General features: G+C 35.5%; 1 protein-coding gene across 3 annotated transcripts in view; it reads left to right on the top strand.

Annotated features, from left to right (window-relative positions):
* Window positions 1–21,709, top strand: part of HMCN1 (hemicentin 1) — a 465,703-nt gene that overhangs the window by 282,810 nt on the left and 161,184 nt on the right. For all 3 annotated transcript variants that reach the window (XM_043568168.1, XM_043568169.1, XM_043568170.1), the window contains exons 36-38: window positions 3,854–3,977; window positions 18,681–18,782; window positions 19,576–19,752. In XM_043568168.1, the coding sequence (XP_043424103.1) occupies window positions 3,854–3,977; window positions 18,681–18,782; window positions 19,576–19,752 (403 nt within the window). The remainder of the gene's footprint in view (window positions 1–3,853; window positions 3,978–18,680; window positions 18,783–19,575; window positions 19,753–21,709) is intronic.

Below are 21,709 nucleotides of genomic sequence, written 5' to 3'. Positions count from 1 at the left end.
TGCACTGTTGGTGGGAATGCAAACTGGTGCAGCTGCTTTGGAAAACAGTGTGGAGATTCCTCAAAAAATTAAAAATAGATCTACCCTATGACCCAGGAATAGCACTGCTAGGAATTCACCCAAGGGATACAGGAGTACTGATGCATAGGGGCACTTGTACCCCAATGTTTATAGCAGCACTCTCAACAATAGCTAAATTATGGAAAGAGCCTAAATGTCCATCAACTGACAAATGGATAAAGAAGCTGTAGTTTATATATACAATGGAATACTACTTGGCAATGAGAAAGAATGAAATCTGGCCATTTGTGGATGGAGCTGGAGGGTATTATGCTACGTGAAGTAAGTCAGCAGAGAAAGACAGATACTATGTTTTCACTCATATGTGGACCCTGAGAAACTTAACAGAAGACCATGGGGGAAGGAAAGGGGGGAAAAAAGTTACAGAGAGAGAAGGAGGCAAACCATAAGAGACTCTTAAATACTGAGAACAAACTGAGGGTTGATGGGGCGGTGGGGAGAAGGGAAAGTGGGTGATAGGCATCGTTGAGGGCACTTGTTGGGATGAGCACTGGGTGTTGTATGGAAACCAATTTGACAATAAGTTATATTTCATATAAAAAAAAAAACTTGAATGTAGGACCTGAAACCACAAAACTCCTAGAAGAAAACGTAGGTAATAAGCTTCCTGACAAGAGTCTTGGCATCGAATTTTTAGATATGACTCCAAAATCAAAGACAGCAAAAGCAAAACTAAACAAGTGGGATCAATCTACATCAATCTAAAAAGCTTCTTCACAGGAAAGGAAACCACCAAAAAAATTAAAAGGCAGCCTATTAAATGAGAGAAAAAAATGTAAATCATATATCTGGTAAGGGATTAATTTCCAATGTATATAAAGAAGTCAATATAATAGTAAAAAAACAATCTGTTTTAAAAATGGGCATAAGATATAAATAGACAGTTTTCCAAAGACATATAGATGTCCAACAGGCACATGACAAAATGTTTAACATCAGTGATTATCAGGGAAATTCAAATCAAAACCATGAGATATCACCTCACACCTGTTTGAAGGCTATTATCAAAACCACGAGATATCACCTCACACCTGTTTGAAGGCTATCAACAAGTGTTGGTGAGGATGTGGAGAAAAGGGAACCCTTTTGCATTGTTAGTGGGAATGTATACTAGTGCAGCCACTATGAAAACAGTAGGGTGAGTCCTCAAAAAATCAAAAATAGAGTTAGCACACGATTCAGCAATTCCACTTCTGGGTATTTATCTAGAGAATACAAAAACACTAACTCAAAAAGACATATGCACCCATGTGTTCATTGCAGCAGCATCTACAATAATCAGGACATGGAAACAACCAAAGTGTTCATCAGTAGATGAATGGATAAAGAGGATGTGATAGAGATAGAGATAGAGATAGAGATAGAGATAGAGATAGAGATAGATACACAATGGAATACTACTCAATCATAAAAAAAATGAAGTCTTGCCATTTGTGTCAACCCAGATGGACCTTGAGGGCATTATATGTGGAATCTAAAAAATGAAAGAGACAAAACAAAGCTCATAGATACACATAGAACAGATTGGTGGTTGCCATAGAGGAAGAGGGTTGAGAGGTGGACAAAATAGGTGAAGGTGGTCAAGGTGAAGGTGGTACAAATCCCAGATATTAAGTAAATAATTCATGGGGATGTGATTACAGCATAGTGACTATACTCAATAATATCGTATTGCATTGTGGAAAGTTAACAAGAGAGTAAATCTTAAAATTCTCATCACAAGAAAAGCAATTTGTAACTTTGTATGATGACAAGACTTGTGATCACTTTACGACGTATACAGATATATGAATTATTATGTTGTACATGTGAAACTACAATTTCATGCCAATTTTACTGCAAAAAATAAATTTAAAAAGATAAAGAGTAGACGTGTGGATATCAATTAGGACTTTCTCATCTAGGAGAGAGAGAAGATTGAAATTTGAACTCACATTCTGACCATGAAGAAGATGTCATTATGACTCAGTGAAAAATTGCACATGAAAGTTGAGGTAGTGGGAAATATCAAGGAAAACATGGAGAATCTAACTACACAAATACATAGATTATGATGCATCCAGTATGATAGACTTTGGAGGACATCCCATTTCGGGAAAAAAACTGTATTTCAGTTTTAGACTTTTGGAGGTTAAGTTGACTTTGAAATAAAGTGGAGATCAGGTAGACCACGGAATGTATGCTCCTGGAGCTCATAGGAGAGCTCTAGCTGGAGATACTGACAAATAATGATATTTGAAACCATGGACGTGAATGAGTTTATCTAAGGGGAGAGTAAAGAGTAAGAAAAAATGGAAGAGAACTGACCTAGTTCAGACTCTTAAAAAATTATGACATTTAAAGGCCATGTGCAGAAGTCTAGAAGTGACTATTAATGTATGAATGTGCTGCTTAATGTGTTTAGTACAGTATGGTTGGAGAATGGGTCAAGTGGGAGTTTACACGGGAGTGTATGGAGAGCAGATCATTTGGGTTCAAAATGTGGGAAGCCTGGAAGGCTATGTATGCCAAGTTCGGATTTCATGCTAGGCAAAGTGGGGAGCTGTGAGTGAGCTTTGAAGGGGAACTGGTAAAAGGATCAAATTTGCATTTTAGGCAAATTATTCTGGCAGTGATGTATAAGATAGATTAACAGTTTGGGAGGTTGGAGACACTGGAATATAAATTAAGAAACTATTATAATCCCACAGTGGTTGTGAGAATGGAAAATAGGGGATCTGAAAAATACAGAGTAGTATACTTAATAGGAGAGTCAAATTGGGCTCTGAAATCAAGATGACTTGGAGAATAGTGGTGCTATTAAACAAGACTGGAAACATGCAATGAAAAGTAGGTCTGGAGATACAAGGAAACAGTTATTGGATATGTTAAATTTCATGCGCTAACCCATCCAGCAGATAGCTGGAACAGGGAGTGTGGAGCTCAGGAGAGAAATTGAGGCCAGTACTATAAATTTAAGAGTCTGCACAAGATTCTTTGCTGAAGACATGAATTTGGATGAAAACTATCAGAAAGCTGAGCTTTATTTTTATGGGGCAGGAGGAGGAAGTAGACAGATTGAGAACTGAGGACATTTTGTATCTTCAACAACCAGAGTAGAGTGATTCAGGAGTAGGTGGTCAATAATGCCAAATGCCATAGATGGGGGAAGAGAAAATGAGCTTACTACGTATGCTGTTGGATCTTGTGCTTAGAAGTTACTGATAACCTTTGAATAATCAGTTTCAAAGAATAACCCTTAAACTACCAGTTCCAAAATGGTGGAGGCTAGTTGCAATAGGTTTAAAAGAGAAATGAGGAAAAACAGTCAGGAAGAAATGTATCTGCATTTCCATTACTCATATTTTGTAATTTTTATTGTTTTTCTGGCCCCGGTGACCATTTAATCAAAAAAGATTGTTGTTTTAAAACTATTTATGAAGTGTTATATAAATGTGACTGTGTTTTTTTTAAGTAGCTTAAATTTTTATCACATACCTCATAGTTCAGTGCTAAAGTCTTTTGTTCAGTGAAGTTTTATGACTATACCAGCAGGCTGGTCTTAGGTTATTTTATTTTGTGTTTTCTAAAGAATAAAAAAAGTTTTCAATTGCATCAGTCTATTTTTTGTATGATGAAGCGATCTGGCTCTAATCTATCTAGAGATAATTAAGATATTGGCATAAAACTATAATTAGCTAGTGTAAATTTAAATGAGTTTGTCTACCTAAGCAAATGTTTTCCAGTCCAATATAAAGTACAAAGTGCTGCCATGCTTTCTGTTCCCAATTAGATACAGTCTTCCGGTCGAGTTTTACAAATTGCCAGAGCCCTGATGGAAGATGCTGGCAGATACACATGTGTGGCCACCAATGCGGCCGGAGAAGCACAGCAGCACCTTCAGCTACATGTGCATGGTAACGTCATTCCCATGTTTTAACAAAAGAATATTTCTATGACTTTTTCTTTTAACACGATGACTCATTTTTACTGAATTACAGTATAAAAGAAACAAGTGTTTATGTTAGTCTATATTAAAAAACTAGGTTTTTTTACATTATTGTAATTATAATTGCTCATATTAAGATACTCAGTTTGTCAGGTATCAATTAAAAAAAATTTTTTAACATTTATTCATTTTGGAGAGACAGACAGAGCATGAGTGGGGCAGGGGCAGAGAAAGAGGGAGACAGAATCCGAAGCAGGCTCCAGGCTCTGAGCTGTCAGCATGGAGCCCGACACGTGGCTTGAACTCATGAACTGTGAGATCATGACCTGAGCCAAAGTCAGATGCTTAACCAACTGAGCCCCCAGGCGCCCCTGTCACGGTATCAGTTAAGATATTCAGGTTGTCAAATAGGATGTGCTAGAGTTCATAAATAAATATCCTACTGTGTGTTTTTAATTATTTGAACTCTGTTAACTAAAAACGTTGTACACATAACTTTTATCGTAAAGACAGAGATGCAGGATTGTGCCTTAGTATTTTCTGTGATTTTCTTTCCTGCCTATAAGAGGGATTTTGTAAGTAGAAGGTAGCCTTGACTGAGGATCTTCTCTCATGTTTTTGAAAAAGTCTGGGTGGCCATGGAATACCCTCTGAATATTATAGCTTCACAATAAACTTGAAAGAATAGTTGACCTTGAATGTGAGACTTCAGATCTCTGGAGTCTCATCAGAAGAGGTCAAGAATTGTAGTTTTAAACTTTCCTAATTCAGCTAAATATATTTGCAGAGAGCTATCCAAGATCTCCATTTATAGTTTATTCACTTTCTCTAGTCTGTGTGATTGTTTATTAAATCCTTTATTCATTCATTTCATTCATTCATTCATTCATTCATTCATTCATTCATTCATATATTCACTCTGCATTTACTGAGCAATTTAACTGAGAAGGATGCCCTAGCATCTAGCTTGATTCCAGGTACATTTTTAGTAGGCAGTCAATAAATACTTAAGAAATGAAAAAGTAAATAGTAAGTGAATGAAAAAAATTTAAATTGGACACTGAATTCTTCTAATCTGCTTTACATATTTTATTTAAATCAATCAGTTAAAAGATTCAGATCATCAGTTCCCTAAATGTTTCTAATAAACCCATTTATTTTCCCCCTTTCCCTAAATACGATCACCTAACTTATGGATGTCATACCCACAGACTATGTTCCTTAACAAGGCCTTTATTTCTTCATTTAGCAATTAACTTAAAGACCAATATCTAACTATAACGATCTTGGAATTGGTTTGCCATGCTTAAGAGTTTGGGAACAGGCTGACCCTGCTCTCCCTCAAGTTGCCTCGCATTTACCACGTTCCCCGCAAGGGCTTTGTCTCTTCCTAGTGCTCTACATCAGCTGTCTCCAGCACATACTGAAACTTCCACCTCCATCTAAGAGTGTGGTGTGGGCGGCCTTGCTCTCCTTTCCCCATTTTCGTACCCTCAGACTCCTCCTCTCCTCTTCCTACAAGCTGTTTATCTTCTCCCTTCCAGCAGTTTCTGTCTTTGTCTCCATTGTTGCCTAAAAGGAAACAGTTAGGTGGGCTAGCATGATGTGTTGGCAATTACCTCAGGCACTGGAGTCAGGCCAGTTGTGGTTTAAAGTCTATGCCAACCATGATCTATGTAACCTTGAGCAAACCATTTAATTTCTCAGAGTATCTGACTTGCAGAGTGCTTTTGAGGTTTTGAGGTATTAGATGTAAAATACCTCCCCCTTTTACTCTCTCGGGTGTTATCAAAAAGAAAGATGTTTTTGTTCTCTAGACTAGATTAAAATACTTAAATGAAGAATAGAATGTATGTCTCGAGAGCTGGGAAAAACAAAACTTCAGCGTTCGGGGCTCCCAAACTTTAATGTTTCTAAAAATCATATGTATTGCGTGTTAAAAATACAGCTTCCTGGGCCCAGTTTCAGATGTCCCCAAACAACATCTCTGATGCAAGTGGTCTGTATGCCATTACCCAGAGAAACATTGGCCCAGACTCTAAAAACTTGCTTAGAGATTTACTAATGTAGTCAAGAATAATTGAAAACCAGAGTTCATGAAAGAAATCAAGGATTCCATAAAATATAAAGCAACAACAGAAAGAAAAACATCAATACCTAAGAAAACATAAGTATATAAACCTACAGTCTGAATATGGTAACAAAATATATGTTAGCAAGGATTGCAATTAGGGTACATGCATGCATGGAAAATCATCAGGCAGAGGGGCAGCAAGCTGGAAGACATCTGAGTTAATGTGAGAAGAAAAAGAAACAGAAGGTTAGTCATTGTAAGTATGTATTAAAAGCTACCAAGCTGGATGGAGCATACAAAACAATCTTTTTGATACAAATCACAAATGGAATAGAGGTAAGATACAGTTCATCGATCTGAAAAGGAGAATAAATGATGAAGTGGACTTCTAATCTAATATTGATTGCGATCCACCTGGCAGGAAGTAGTTAGTTACTGTCCAGAAATCAGGACAGAAAGCTGACATATCATCTTGGTACTCTCGACAGCGATGTCCCATTGGATGCAAAGGACTCCAAACTTGATTCTGTCCTCTTCAATACTTGTATTAATAACTTCAGTGAGGGTGGGAGATGTTAACAAAAAGTGTAGGAATTTCTAAAGGATTAGTTGGCCATAGATTTGAAAAATATCTCAGAAGTTAAAATAGCAAGTTAATCTGATGTGAAAAACTACATACAAATGGGGTGGGAGAAGAGTGGCTTACGGACTCCACACATTGAAATACTGGAGATATCAATGGCTTTCTGTAATTAATGTAGACATGCGCATTCAATTTTATAATAAAGTTAATAATCTTAGAAGTCAGTACTAGAAACAGTATGAACAAGAAAGGAAATAGCCCTATTATACTCTTGCTCTCTGAATGCTTCTGAAGTATTATATCTAATCCTGGTGCTATATATTAAGAGGGACATTGAAAAATCTATAGAGAAGCAACTATCATTTAATTTAGTATTTTAATTGATTGATTTAACCAGTCTTATAGTTGCTTTCTAAGTGAGCATTTGTTTTAGTCCTAATCTTTATTTATGGGGTAACACATTCAGTGAATGAGCATTTACTGTAATTGTCATCCAAAAGTGCTCAACCCTAAGAACCTCAGCTTTCCAACTGTTTAATATTTTCCTTTCTTATAAAAAAGATTGTAGATTCCTTCATTCTCCTCAAGCATGGGAAAACGTGTTTTCAAAAGGTGAAGTAAGTGTGGATGGTCTCCTGGACTAGAAGATTATGTCATGATCATGAGGAACATTCTTGTGATCCCCTAGGTTTCTTAGGGGGAGTTATGTCTTTTATAGAAGGCAGAGACTCTCAGTAGGTGGTCCTTTTTGATCATCAAAGTTTCATAATTCTGAAAGTTCTAATTCTCTAGACCAAACTATGAAATTTTATCTAAACCTCAGATATTTGCCAAGTGAGACAGATGTTTCCACAAACAGATGATTTCTTGGGGTCTGATGGCTCAGGCATTCATTACATCTGTACTTAATTATATCCTAGGAAAGATTAACCAAGGTGAAGCACCCAGAAGTGGCATGTTATGGTTAACAGCATGGGTTTTTAATTTGTGTCCCTCTACTGCCAAGTAATATCATGAGGACAGTAGGCTTAGATGTTAAGTTTTTAGATCTGTTTTCTCATCTGTAAAATGGAAAGAATAATGATAGTGTAATTGGGGAGGTTGTTACGAGGATTAAATGAAAGCCTGCATGTGCTTACAACTACAAGCTTACCCTGGTGCCTGGTTTCTAATTATTATCTGTAAATAGCAACTTACCAACTGTTTTGGCCAAATGCATATTTGGCTTTTGGCCCTTCTCACAGCACCAACATTTCAACAAATATATCTGAAGTTCCACTGCCTTTACTGTTGGCCAGGAACCATCCTGCGCCTGTATTAGCTGTCTGGTGAAAGCATTAGTAGAGCACCCATTAATTTAATTTTATTATTTTAAAGTATTTGCTTGGCTAACATCTGCTAACACCCACTTAAAAAAGGTTCCTCTATCATTTCTGTGTTTTGGTTAATAGCTCACTTGTGACCTAAAGGAGACTTGGGAATGTTGTGAGCAACTTTTTTTTTCTTTTTTAATGGATAACTTGAGTTTAGCACTCTAGTATTTTCTCAGTATAAATAAATTTATTACTCACTATATCATAATTCTGGCAATTATGTGGGATTAACTAAGTTTTTTATTAGTTATGTATTAAATTGAATTTAACCAGGATTTGAAAAAGTCAATTCATGCCTGTAATTAAAGTCATAAGTAAAATCTAGCCCATGATATATTCAGAAGAAGGTATTGTGGGTTTGGCATGATAATGCACACGCAGCTTTTGGAGGAAGGAGAATAGAGAAAAAGTCAACAAGTTGAATGGAATTCAACCTCCTGTTTAGAGTATGCAGACATCTTACCTCCTGCTTGGAGTATACAGACCTCTTACTGTTAACATAACATACTATTTATCTTATGAATTTCTTTTTATTCTTCTAATTTTTTTTAATGTTCATTTATTTTTGAGAGAAAGACCAAGACAGAATGCAAACGGGGGAGGGGCAGAGAGAGAGGGAGACACAGAATCCCAAGCAGGCTCCAGGCTCTGAGCTGTTAGCACAGAGCCTGACATGGGGCGTGAACCCACGAACTGTGAGATCATGACCTGAGCCCAAGTTGGATCCTCTAACCCACTGAGCCACCCAGGTGCCCCATGAATGTTTCTGTCTAAAACAGTGTTCACCTAAATTCAAAATTGTAAGATGATTCCTTAAATGCTAGAAGGGAATTATGCGTATATCACATCTTCTTTATCCATTTATCCGTTGTTGGACACTTAAGATTGTTTCCGTGTCTTGCCTATTGTGAATAATGCTGTAGTGAACATGAAAGTGCAGATATCTCTTTGAGATACTATTTCATTTCCTTCAAATATATACCCAGAAGTGGGATTGCTCAATCATATGGTAGTTCTATTTGTAATTTTTTGAGGAACATCCATACTGGTCTCCAATTGGCTATACCAATTTCCATTCCCACCAATAGTGTACAAGGGTTTCTTTTTCTCCACATCTTCAACAACACTTATTATCTCTTGATTTTTTATAATAATCATTCTAACACACATGAGGTGATATCTCATTGTGGGTTTGATTTGCATTTCCCTGATGATAAGTGATGTTGAGCACATTTTCATGTACCTATTGGTCACTTCTTAGTCTTCCTTGGAAAAATGTCTTATTTAGGTCCTTTGCCCATTATTTAATTATTTTGGATTTTTTGCTATTGAGTTGTATAAGTTTCTTGCTTGCTGGCTAGCTGGCTGGCTTGCTCCCTTCCCTTCCCTTCCCTTCCCTTCCCTTCCCTTCCCTTCCCTTCCCTTCCCAGAGCTAGAGGGAAAGAGAGTGAGCAGGGAAGAGGGAGAGGGGGAAGGAGAATCCTTAGCAGACTCTATGCCCAGCATGGAGCCCAGTGCACGGCTCGATTTCATGACTGCTGAGATTGTGACCTGAGCTAAAATCAAGAGACAGACGCTTAACCAACAGAGCCACCCAGGCACCCCATATCAGTTTCTTATGTATTTCAGATATTACTCCCTTTTCAGATATATGGTTTCCAAAAGTTTTCTTGCATTTAGTGCATTGCCTTTTCATTTTGTCGATTTTTTTCTTTGCTGTGCAGAAGATTTTTAGTTGCTGTGCAGAAGATTTTTAGTTGCTGTAGTCCCACTTGTTTATTTTGCTTTTGTTGTTTGTACCTTTGGTGTCATATCCAAGAAATCATTGCTAAAGCAAATGTTAAGTACATTTTACCCTATGTTTTCTTCTAGGAGTTTTGTGGTTTCAGGTCTTATATTTATGACTTTAATCCATTTCAAGTTAATTTTTGAGTACCACACTGTCTTGATTACATTGATTGATTTTCATATGTCAAACCAACCCTGCCTCCCTAGTATTAGTCCCTCTTGGTTATGGTGCTTAATCTGTTTTATATGTTGCTGAATTCACCTTACTAGTATTTTGTTGATTATTTTTATGTCTTTATTCATAAAGGATGTTGGTCTGTAGTGTCTTTTTATTCACTTTCTCTGTCTGGTTTTGTTATCATGGTACAACTGGCCTCTTAGAGTGATTTGAGATGTGTTCCCTCTCTGCTCTATTTTGAAAGAGTTTGTGAAGTAATTTTCCTTAAATGTTTGGTTGCAGGACTTTATTACTAATGTAATTTTTAAGTTTTGCACATCTATTCAGATTTTCTACTTTTTCTTGAGCCAGTTTTAGTAATTTGTGACTTTGTAGAAACCGTATATTTCATCTAGATTATCTAATTTGTTGGCACACACTGGTTTATAATATTCCCTTATAGTCCTCTTTAATTCTGTATGGTTGATCCTCTTTCATTTCTAATTGTAGTAATTTCATCTTCTCTCTTTATGTTTTGTCATGGTCAGCCTATCTAAAATTTTGTCCATATTGTTGATCTTTTCAAAATACCAGGTTTTAGTTTTGTTGATATCTCTTTCATCTTTTTATTGTCTATTTAATTTATTTGTACTCTAATCTTTATTTTTTTTCCTTCCTTCTGCTTGTTTGGATTACTTTACTCTCTTTTTTCTGGTTTCTTAAGATGGAATATTAAGTTATTGGTTTGAGATTTGTTTGTAATGCAGTTGTTTATGGCTACACATTTTACTCCAAGCATTGCTTTATGTGTATCCCATAAGTTTTGGTATGTTATCTTTTTATTTTCATGTTTTCAGGGTTTTATCAAGTATCCCATATTATTTTTTAATATAATTTATTGACAAATTGGTTTCCATACAACACTCAGTGCTCATCCCAACAAGTGCCCTCCTCAATCCCATATGATTTTTTTGATCACTTAGCTACTTAAGAGTGTGTTGCTTAATTTCCACATATTTGTGAATTTCTTAAGTCTTCTCTTATCATTGATATTTAATTTTGTTCCACTGTGGTTGCAGAACATACTTTGTATGATTTTTTTTCTTCCAAGATTTTATTTAAATCCAAATTAGTTAGGGGTGCCTGGGTGGCTCAGTTGGTTGAGCGGCCGACTTCAGCTCAGGTCACGATCTTGCAGTCCATGAGTTCGAGCCCCGCATCAGGCTCTGTGCTGACAGCTCGGAGCCTGGAGCCTGTTTCGGATTCTGTGTCTCCCTCTCTCTGACCCTCCCCTGTTCATGCTCTGTCTCTCTCTGTCTCAAAAATAAATAAACGTTAAAAAAAATTTTTAAATCCAAATTAGTTAAAATATAGTGTAGTATTGGTTTCAGGGTACTTTATATGATGTTAAGCCTTTTGAATGTATTGAGACTTGTTTTAAAGTCTAACATAGTCCATCCTTGAGAATGTTACAAATGCATTTAAGAAGAATGTGTATTCTGCTGTTATTGCATGGACTGTTCCATGTGTGTTTGTGGTTTATACTGTTGTTCAGGTCTTCCATTACTTGTTAATTTCCTGTTCAGTTGTTCTATCTGTTATTGAAACTGAAATAATGATGCCTTCAATTATTTATTATTGAATTACCTGTTTCTCCTTTTGATTCTAAAAATTTTTGTTCCATGTGTCTTGAGATTCTGTTGTTATGTAAATGTATAGTTGTAATTGTTATATTTTTTTAATGTGTTAAGACTCAGTATCATTTAAAATTACCCTACTTTGTTGCTAGTAATGATTTTTGTTTTAAAGTCCATTTTGTTTGATATCGATATAGCCTCCCTGGTTTTTGTTTGTCTACTGTTTGCATCATTTATCTTTTTATGTCCTTTCACTTTCAACCTATTTGTATCTTTGACTCAAAAGCGTGTCTCTTGTAGACAACATACAGTTGGGTCATATTTTTGGTTTTTGTTTTAAATCCATTCTGCTAGTCTGTGCCTTTTGAGTAGTATTTAATCCATTTACATTTAGTGTAATTACTGACATGATAGAGTGTATAGTCTACCATGCTATGTGTTTTTTATATGTATTATGTTATTTTGGTTTTTATATTTCTCCATTACTGCCTTTTTTATTAAATAGATATTTCCTTGTGTACCATTTTATTTCTCTTGTTTCTTTTACTGTATTTTTTGAGTTTATTTTTAGTGATTACCTTGGGGATTACAATTAGCTTCTTAATTAACAATATTATACTTTGGATTAAAACCAATTTAATTTCAATAGTATAAAGAGTTTTGTTCCTTTATAACTCTCTTCCCTTTTCCCTCTTTTGTGCTATTCGTGCCACACAAATTACACCTTTATTCCTCATGACCCCATCAATACAGACTTATAATTATTGACTTATGCTGTTGTCTTTTATTTTTTACTAAAAAAATTTTTTTAATGTTTGTTTATGTTTGAGAGACAGCAAGAGATAGAGTGTGAGCAAGGGAGGGGAAGAGAGAAGGAGACACAGAATTCAAAGCAGGCTCCAGGCTCTGAGCTGTCAGCACAAAACCTGACATGGGGCTCAAACTCATGAACTGTGAGATATGACCTGAGCTGAAGTCAGACACCTAACCAACTGAGCCACCCAGGCACCCCTATGCTGTTGTCTTTTAAATCAGAGAGGAGAAAAAAATAGTTTTGCTCAAAATACACAGTTTTACTGTTTTTATTATTAGTTACTTCTACTAGTGCTCTTTTATTTTTTCATGTGTATTAGAGTTACTATTTATTTGTAGCCTGAAGGACTCTCTTTAGTATTTCTTGTGAGGCTGGAGACTAGCAATGAATTCTGTTTTGTTTTGTTTTTTTATTTCCATGAATGTTTTAATTTCTCCTTCTGAAGGATAGTTCTGCTTAAGATAGAATTCTTTGTTGATAGTCTTTTTCTTTCCTCACTCTTAATAAGTCACCCAGTGCTTTGTGGCCTCCATTTTTTTTAATGAAAAATCAACTATTGGATTTATTGAGAATCCCTGTATATGATAAATCACTTCTCCATTTTGCTGCTCTTAAGATTATCTCTTTTTTATATGATATATCCAAGTTGGAATTTGTTAAACTTCTTTAAAGTTAAAGTTTGTTGAACTTCTTAAATGTGTACATTAATGTTTTCCCTCAAATTTGGGAAGGTTTCAACCACATTTCTTCAAATGTTCTTTCTACACTTTCTCTCCTCTCCTTTGGGACTTACATTATGCATAATACTTGATGGTGTCCCATAACCCTCAGGCTCTGTTCTGTTGATTTTTCTTTGTTCTTTTTTTCTTTCTGCTTCTAAACTTGGATAATCTCAATCGATCTGTCTTTAAGTTACTGACTCTTTCTTCTTCCAGCTCAAATATTGCACTTTTAAATTTCAGACTTTCTATTTGGTTCTTAGTTCTTAGTTCTTAGTATCTTAGTTCTTAGTATCTTAGTATCTTAGTTGATACTCCCAGTTTAGTGAAACATCATTCTCCTACTTTCCTTTACATCTTTAAACGTGGTTTCTTTTAGCTCTTGGAATGTACTTAAAATAGCTGAGTTAAAGTCTTTGTCTAGGGGTGCCTGTTAAGTGTCGTACTCTTGATTTCAGCTTAGGTCATGATTTCACAATTTGTGGGATCGAGCCCTGCATCAGGCTCTGTGCTGACAGCATGAGCCTGCTTGGAAGTCTCTCTTTCCCTCTCTCTCTGCCATCCCCTGCTCACATTCCCTCTCCCTCTCTCTATCTTAAAATAAATAAATAAACATTTAAAAAAATAAAGTCTTTGTCTAAGAAGTTCAACACCTGGGCCTCCTCATGGACATTTTCTCTTGAATGCTTCTTTTTTGTGCATGGAACATGCTGTCTTATTTCTTTGCATGTTCCATAATTTTGTGTTGAAAAGTAGACATTTTAAATAATATAATGTGGCATAAAAAGATGCAGAGCATCACTAATCATAAGGGAAAAGCAAATCAAAACTACAGTGAGATGGGATGCCTGAGTGGCTTAGGTAGTTAAGTGTCTGCCTCTTGGTTTCAGCTCAGGTGATGATGTTGCAGTTTGTGAGTTTGAGCCCTGCATCAGGCTCTGCACTCTGGATGCAGATCCTGCTTTGGATCCTCTGTATCCCATTCTCTCTGCCCCTCCCTCACTTGTTCTCTCTCTCTCTCTCTCTCTCTCTCTCTCTCTCTCTCTCTCTGTCTCTCTCAAAAATTAATAAACATTTTAAAAAACTTCAATGAGATATCACCTCACACCTGTCAGAATGGCTAAAGTAAAAAACACAAACAAGTGTTGGTAAAGATGTGGAGAGAAAGAAACACTCATGCACTGTTGGTGGGAATGCAAACTAGTGCAACCACTGTGGAAAACAGTATGGAGGTTCCTCAAAAACTTAAAAATAGAATTATCTTCTGACCCAGTAATTCTACTACTGGGTATTTACCCAAAGAATACCAAAACACTAAATCAAAAAGATATATGCACTCCTATGTTTACTGCAGCATTACTTACAATAGCCAAATTATGAAAGCAACCTAAGTGTCCCCTGATAGATGAATGAATAAAGAAGAGGTTTTATACACACACATATATATAATGGAATATTAGCCATAAAAAAGAATGAAATCTGGCCATTTGCAACAATATGGGTGGATCTAGAGAGTATAACGCTAAGTGAAATAGTCAGAGAAAGACAAATACCATATGATTTCACTCATATGTGGAATTTAAGAAACAAAACAAATTAACAGAAAAAAGAGATAAGCAAAGAAAACAAACAAAAACAAAGCAGACTTAATAGAGAACAAACTGATGGTTACCAGAGGGTAGGGGGATGGGTGAAGGGGATTAAGAGAATACTTACCATGATGAGCAATGAGTAATGTATAGAAGTATTGAATTACCATATTGTACACCTGAAACTAATATAACACTAAACATTAAATATACTAGAATTAAAAAATTTAGAAAAATAATATAATGTGGCAATTCTGGAAGTCATATTCTCTTCTTTCCATAATTAGTGTTATTGTTGTCCCTGTTGTTGCTGGGTTTTTTTTGTTTGCATCTTCTGTTTTTTTTATTTAGTGAATAGATAGAATACTGGTACCCCCCAAAATGTTCACATCCTACTCCTAGAACCTGTGAATATGTTAGGTAACATGCAAAGAGGAATTAAGAATACAAATGGAATTAAAGTTGTTAATCAACTGACCTCAAAATAGGGAGATTACCCTGGATTATCCAAGGTACTCAGTGTAATCAGAAGGACATTAAAAGTGGAAGAGGGAGGCAGGACTTCAGAGTGATAGGATGAGAGGGTCTTATGAGTCTGCCCCACATCTCCATTGCTGATTTTGAAGATGGAAGGCAGGAGGGTGAAAACCAAAGAATGTAAGTGTCCTCTCTAAATTGGAAAAGACAAGGAAATAGATTCTCCTCTGCAGCTTACAGAAAGGAATTGCGCCCTTTTGAGACATTTGTTTTAACCTGGTGAGACTGTGTTGTACTTCTCATCCATAGAACTGTAAGGTAATAAATTTGTATTGTTAAACTATCAAGTTTGAGGCAATTTGTTGTGAAAGCAAAAGGAAACTAATATGGTAAGTTTTCTCAACAATTCCTATGAAATCTGTTTTTACAGACTTTAACATGCCTCTGGGGAAAAGGCTGCACTGAGCAAACTCTGAACCTGCTGAATAAAGACAAGTCCTTTGAGTGTGGATTTCCAGGGAAGGGCCAAATAGGTCAAACAGTGCCAGTTTTCTAGGAATGGTGCTCTTAGGTAGTTCCAAACCCATTCTGCTTCTTTCAGTATCTGCTGCTTTTTTCACCGTGTTTGCTAGGTTATTTGTTTTCAAGATTACTGCTGAGCTGGGGAGAGAGTGTTGGGAATAGAGGGAGATAAAATGCCATGAAACTCACTGTTCTTAATGAGATTTAGCTTTTTTTCTTGAATAAACACTTCTTGGATTGTTGCAAGTCTTTGGTTAATTTCCAGAGTTCTGAAAAAGTTGATTTTGACAAATTTTCCAGTGTTCTTGTTTCTTTTATGGAGGAGTGGATTTTCAGAGTTCTTTGCCATTCTTGCTGACGTCTAATCTTTTTCCTTTAAGTTCTCTAGGGGAGTGAAAAATAGCCAACCCACTCCATAGCTCTTGCATTTCTTATTCTTACCATAATGTTTTATTGCAGCAGCTACATAGTCTGTCAAAGCCTTCAGTGATCACTTCAGTCCAGAAGGCTTCAAGTGAGTATTTAAATAACTGTTTTGAAGGAATGTGCCATGGACTAACTATTTTTCCTTTTGTTGGAAAAGTCAGATAGCCCTATTTAAAGGTTTTTGTCCTTAAATACAGTATCATTCTTCTGAATTCAGTGCAGAGAACAGAAACATTCTAGGCTTTCAAACAGGAAGGGTTAACGCATTAAATTAAGTGGATACAGATATAAAGGAAGAGAGGGTTGTAGGCTTTCCCTTTAGGAACAACCTCCAGAAATATAGAGATCTGACGCACCAAGACATTTACCCCTTGAGGACAGATTTTATTTTAAATTTGTTGAAAATCAGCTTTTGTTGTTTTTGCTTGTTTTCTTTGGTGCTCTCTTCTGCTTTCATTTTTATTGTTTCTCTCTCCCTGACTTCTTTTGGTTTATTTTATTGGATTCCCGGTTGAATATGCTTACAACATTTATTTTTATTATTTCTTAGTTTTCAAATATATTCATTGGAGGCTTTAGGATTTACTTTGAGTACTGTACTCTACAGCTAGGTGACATCCTATATGTTTTAATTATAATCAATCTCATATTTTATTTTTTTGTAATCGTATACTTTTATCTTGATTTCTTCTTTAATGAAGTTATCCCCCTGTAAAGAGCTTTATATTTTTGTTTTTGACCTCTACTTATTTTTATTATAGTTTATTAAATTGTAGTTATAAATGCCTTATTGAGATTCTGTGGCCTAATATACAGACAGTTTTGAAAATATTCTATTGGTATTTGAGAAATGTATATTTCTTGTTAACTATAAATGCACCTACACACACATATGCACCTACAATCTGGATGGGTAATATTATTTTTCAAACTCTTTAAAACACAATTTTTATTTCACTATAGTCAATTCCTAAGAAAGTGCACTAAAATATGCTCCTTTTAGATTTTTCAAAATTGTCCTGCTTTTTAACAAATTTTGCTTTGTTATTCAATGCATATAGCATTGCCATTAAAATGGACTCTTTGTTTCTTGTGACCTGTCAAGCATAAGAAAGCAGGTAGCTTTATTAAATTTGATGCTTTTTGCTTAGAATACCAGTTTGTCAGAAACTGATATGATCCTGTTTTCCTAGTACACCTTTGCCCAACTCTTTACTGTTAGCATTTTTGTGGGTTTTTTATTTATGCTCTTTATCCACTTGGACTTTTTTTATTAAAGAAAATAGCATTAACCCACAAATGTGTTAACTCTTTGTCTATTGTACAAAGAAAATGAGTTCATTCACATTTATGCTCTTGATTCACATATTTGATTTTATTTCTTCCATCTTATTTAGTTCTAATAATTTTTCTTGTTTTCCTTTCTCCTTTTCCTCTTCTGTTTTTAATAGATTAATGAATAGATGGAGTGGGGTTGAAGGGTTCCAGTGCACTGAATAAGTTTAGCAAATCTTTAAAATGTAGTTTTTATATAAACTTCAGATACTAACTTACATTTACAGCATCTTCTCACAATAAGATAAGACCTCTAGTTTACTTGTGAGTTTTTCATCCTGGCGTCATTCCTATACTACTTGAGATAGTGTAGGAAACATAGGGCATTGCTATTCTATGTTGTTATTCCTTTTATACTATGCCTCTTGGACTTTCCAAATTCCTACTTTATTATCTGCACACTGAATTATAAAGTAGCATTATCTGTGGTGTTTAAAATTTAAAATAGGTGTGCCTGGGTGGCTCAGTCAGTTAAACATTGGACTTTGGATTTCACCTCAGGTCTTGATCTCACGGTTTGTGAGATCGAGTCCCGCGTTCGGCTCTGTGCTAACAGTGTGGAGTCAGCTTGGGATTTTCTCTCTCTCTCTCTGCTTCTCCCCCACTTTTGCATACTCACTCTCTCTCAAAATAAACATTTTTTAAAAGTTAAAATTAAAAATATAGTTTTCTATTTTATTTTACTAACAATTTAATTATAACTTTTATATCAAAAGAAAAAACTGCAATACACCAAAAAAAGACTCTTAATTTTTCTGAAATGCTTTAAGATTATACTCTACACAGATAAAGTCAGATATTTTGAGAAATAGATTTCCCTTTCACTGGAAGAGTTCAAATGGGATAGCTTACTTCTTGTTAAAGGCAATTCATCATCAGACTAATCAGATTAATTGGAATAGAAAAATAGTCCTTTAGCTTTCTTTGCTACCTGCTAATCTATAATTCTGAGGATTTTCCTATTTGTGCAGAGGAATGGATGATCCTAAAAACTTACTGAGATCTTTTTTTTTTAATCCTGTTCTCCAATTCTACTTAATAGTATACTTTACTTTTATACCAAGTATATTAGTATATGTATGTGAAAGGAAGAAAGGAATGATAATTTCCACTGAACAAATAGTTTTTGTTTAAATAGCCTACTTATGTGAATTAATTATGTTTGGGCGTCTTGCAGAACCACCTAGCCTGGAGGATGCAGGGAAGATGCTGAATGAGACGGTGGTGCTGAACAACCCCATTCAGTTGGAGTGTAAGGCAGCTGGCAACCCCTTGCCCGGTAGGTTTACCTGTGGAGTCTCTGACATTTTAAGATTTCTGGGGAAAGCTAAACCTGTTTATGAGCACCATATAGCAATTATTAATAAAGGAAAGATTATAGGATACATTCTAAGGGTAAAGCATAGATAAGGATATCAGGAGGTGGATGATATTTTTGAATTTTCATTGCTTCTAACTCTATGAAATAATTTACCCATTTGAACAAGGCAGTAATATGGGAATAATTAATCCTTTTATTGCCCTTACTGTGGCCACAAAACTCACAATAGTATTTTTTATACATTTATGTTGGAAAATATTTGTTTTCTCTAGTTCAAATTGATTATCTTTATAATAATCAGTCATTTGATGAGACTATTATTTTGTTGATTCTCATCACTAGTAAGTTATCAATATGAATCAAGAATAATATAATTTTTAGGTTAATGGTATATATAGTCTTTGGTTTTGATAAAATGCATAGACAAAATTTTTTATTGATAAGAGAAGTATAAACAACAAAAAGAAATAGAACTGGTTAAAAGTTGGCTATCAAACAATACTGATATATTAGAGATAATAAAAAGGGTATTTGTTTTATAATTTCATTTTCAGGACTCTTATATTAGTTTGGCTATTCATGTTTTTCTTAGGATTACCTCCTCCTCAAAGCCAATCCTAAAGAGATTCTTAAACTGTTTAAATTTGAATGACAAGCAAAAGACTAAAGCAATTATTAGTATTTTGGTTAAGCTCCAATTTAGTGGTATCAAGCTTTTAAAAGAAAGCTTTCTCTCTTTTTCCTCTTACAGCTATTACATGGTATAAAGATAATCGTCCACTCTCGGGGTCCACCAGTGTCACTTTCTTGAACAGAGGACAGATCATTGATATTGAAAGTGCCCAGATTGCTGATGCTGGTATATATAAATGTGTGGCCATCAACTCAGCTGGAGCTACAGAATTATTTTACAGTCTACAGGTCCATGGTTAGTGCCACTTCCCCTAGATTCACACTGGAGTAAAAACGCATTCAAAATGATTAGGTGCTTCTATAAAACTTTAGCATAAATATTTAACATAGTGTGTTTTGTTATCTTTCTAAAGGTGTAGTGTTCTAAAACTGATGAATGCTTTCATTTCCTGATTCCTATTAAAATTCTCTAGTTTCACATGCTGTTGGGCTTAAGATTGCTTCTATATATCCAATGTAATCCCAATCAAAATAGCACCAGCATTCTTCTCTGAGCTAAAACAAACAGTCCTAAAGTTTAAATGGAACCACAGAAGACCCTGAATAGTCAAAGTCATGTTGAAAAAGGAAACCAAAGCTGGAGGCATCATAATCCCAGACTTTAGCCTGTATTACAAAGCTGTAATCATCAAGACAGTATGGTATTGGCCCAAAAACAGACACATAGACCAATGGAATAGAATAGAGAACCCAAATTGGACCCACAAATGTATAGCCAACTAATCTTTGACCAACCAGCAAAGAGTATCCAATGGAAACAGTCTCCTGAGCAAATCGTGCTGGGAGAACTGGACAGCAACATGCAGAAGAATGAAACTGGACCACTTTCTTAACACCATACACAAAAATAAATTAAAATGGATGAAAGACCTAAATGTGAGACAGGAAACCATCAAAATCCTAGAGAAAACAGGCAACAATCTCTCTGACCTCAGCCGCAGCAACTTCTTAATTGACATGTCTCCGAAGGCAAGGGAAATAAAGGCAAAAAATGAACTATGGGGCCTCATCAAGATAAAAAGCTTCTGCATAGCAGGGAAACAATCAACAAAACTAAAAGGCAACCGATGGAATGGGAGAAGCTATTTGTAAAAGACATGTTGGATAAAGGGTTAGTATCAAAAATCTATAAAGAATTTACCAAACTCAACACCTGAAAAACAAATAATCCAGTGAAGAAATAGACAGAAGGCATGAATAGACACTTTTCCAAAGAAGACATCTGGATGGCTAATACACATATGAGAAAATGTTCAACATCACTCATCATTAGGGAAATACAAATCAAAACCACACTGAGATACAACCTCACACCAGTCCAAGTGGCTAAAATGAACAACTCAGGAAACAACAGGTTTTGGCTAGGATGTGGAGAAAGGGGAGCCCTCTTTCACTGTTGGTGGGAATGCAAACTGGTGCAACCACTGTGGAAAACAGTGTGGAGATTCCTCAAAAAATTAAAAATAGAACTACCCTATAACCCAGGAATAGCACTACTAGAAATTTATCCAAAGGATACAGGAGTGCTGATTCATAGGGGCACATGTACCCCAATGTTAATAGCAGCACTATCAACAATAGACAAATTATGGAAAGAGCCCAAATGTCCATCAACTAATGAATGGCTAAAGAAGATGTAGCATATATAGACAATGGAATACTACTCGGCAATGAAAAAGAGTGGAATCTTGCCATTTGCAGCAATGTGGATGGAACTGGAGGGTATTATGCTCAGTGAAATAAGTCAGTCAGAGAAAGACAGATACTATATGTTTTCACTCATATGTGGAATTTGAAAAACTTAACAGAAGACCATAATGGAAGGGAAGGAAAAATAAGTTATAAACAAAGAGGGAGGCAAACCATAAGAGACTCTTAAATACAGAGACGAACTGAGGGCTAATGGGGGTTGGGAGTATGAGGTTGGGGAAAATGGGAGATGGGCATTTAGAAGGGCATGTGTTGGGATGAGCAATGGGTATTGAATGTAAGGGATGAATCATGGGAATCTACTCCTGAAGCCATGACTACATTGTATACACTGTATATTAGCTAACTTGACAATAAATTATTAAAATTAAAAAAATTAGATGAACTGTTGAAATAGTCATCAATGATCTTATCAACTTATGACAATAACCTTATTTGTAAATATTGTCTATCAAAATCATAGGTTTTGGCCAAAGAAAGAT

The sequence above is a fragment of the Prionailurus bengalensis genome, chromosome E4, assembly GCF_016509475.1.
Source record: "Prionailurus bengalensis isolate Pbe53 chromosome E4, Fcat_Pben_1.1_paternal_pri, whole genome shotgun sequence".
In the NCBI taxonomy this organism is placed as follows: domain Eukaryota; kingdom Metazoa; phylum Chordata; class Mammalia; order Carnivora; family Felidae; genus Prionailurus; species Prionailurus bengalensis.
Note: the sequence above shows the minus strand (reverse complement) of the source record. Positions and strands in the feature narration are given on the sequence as shown.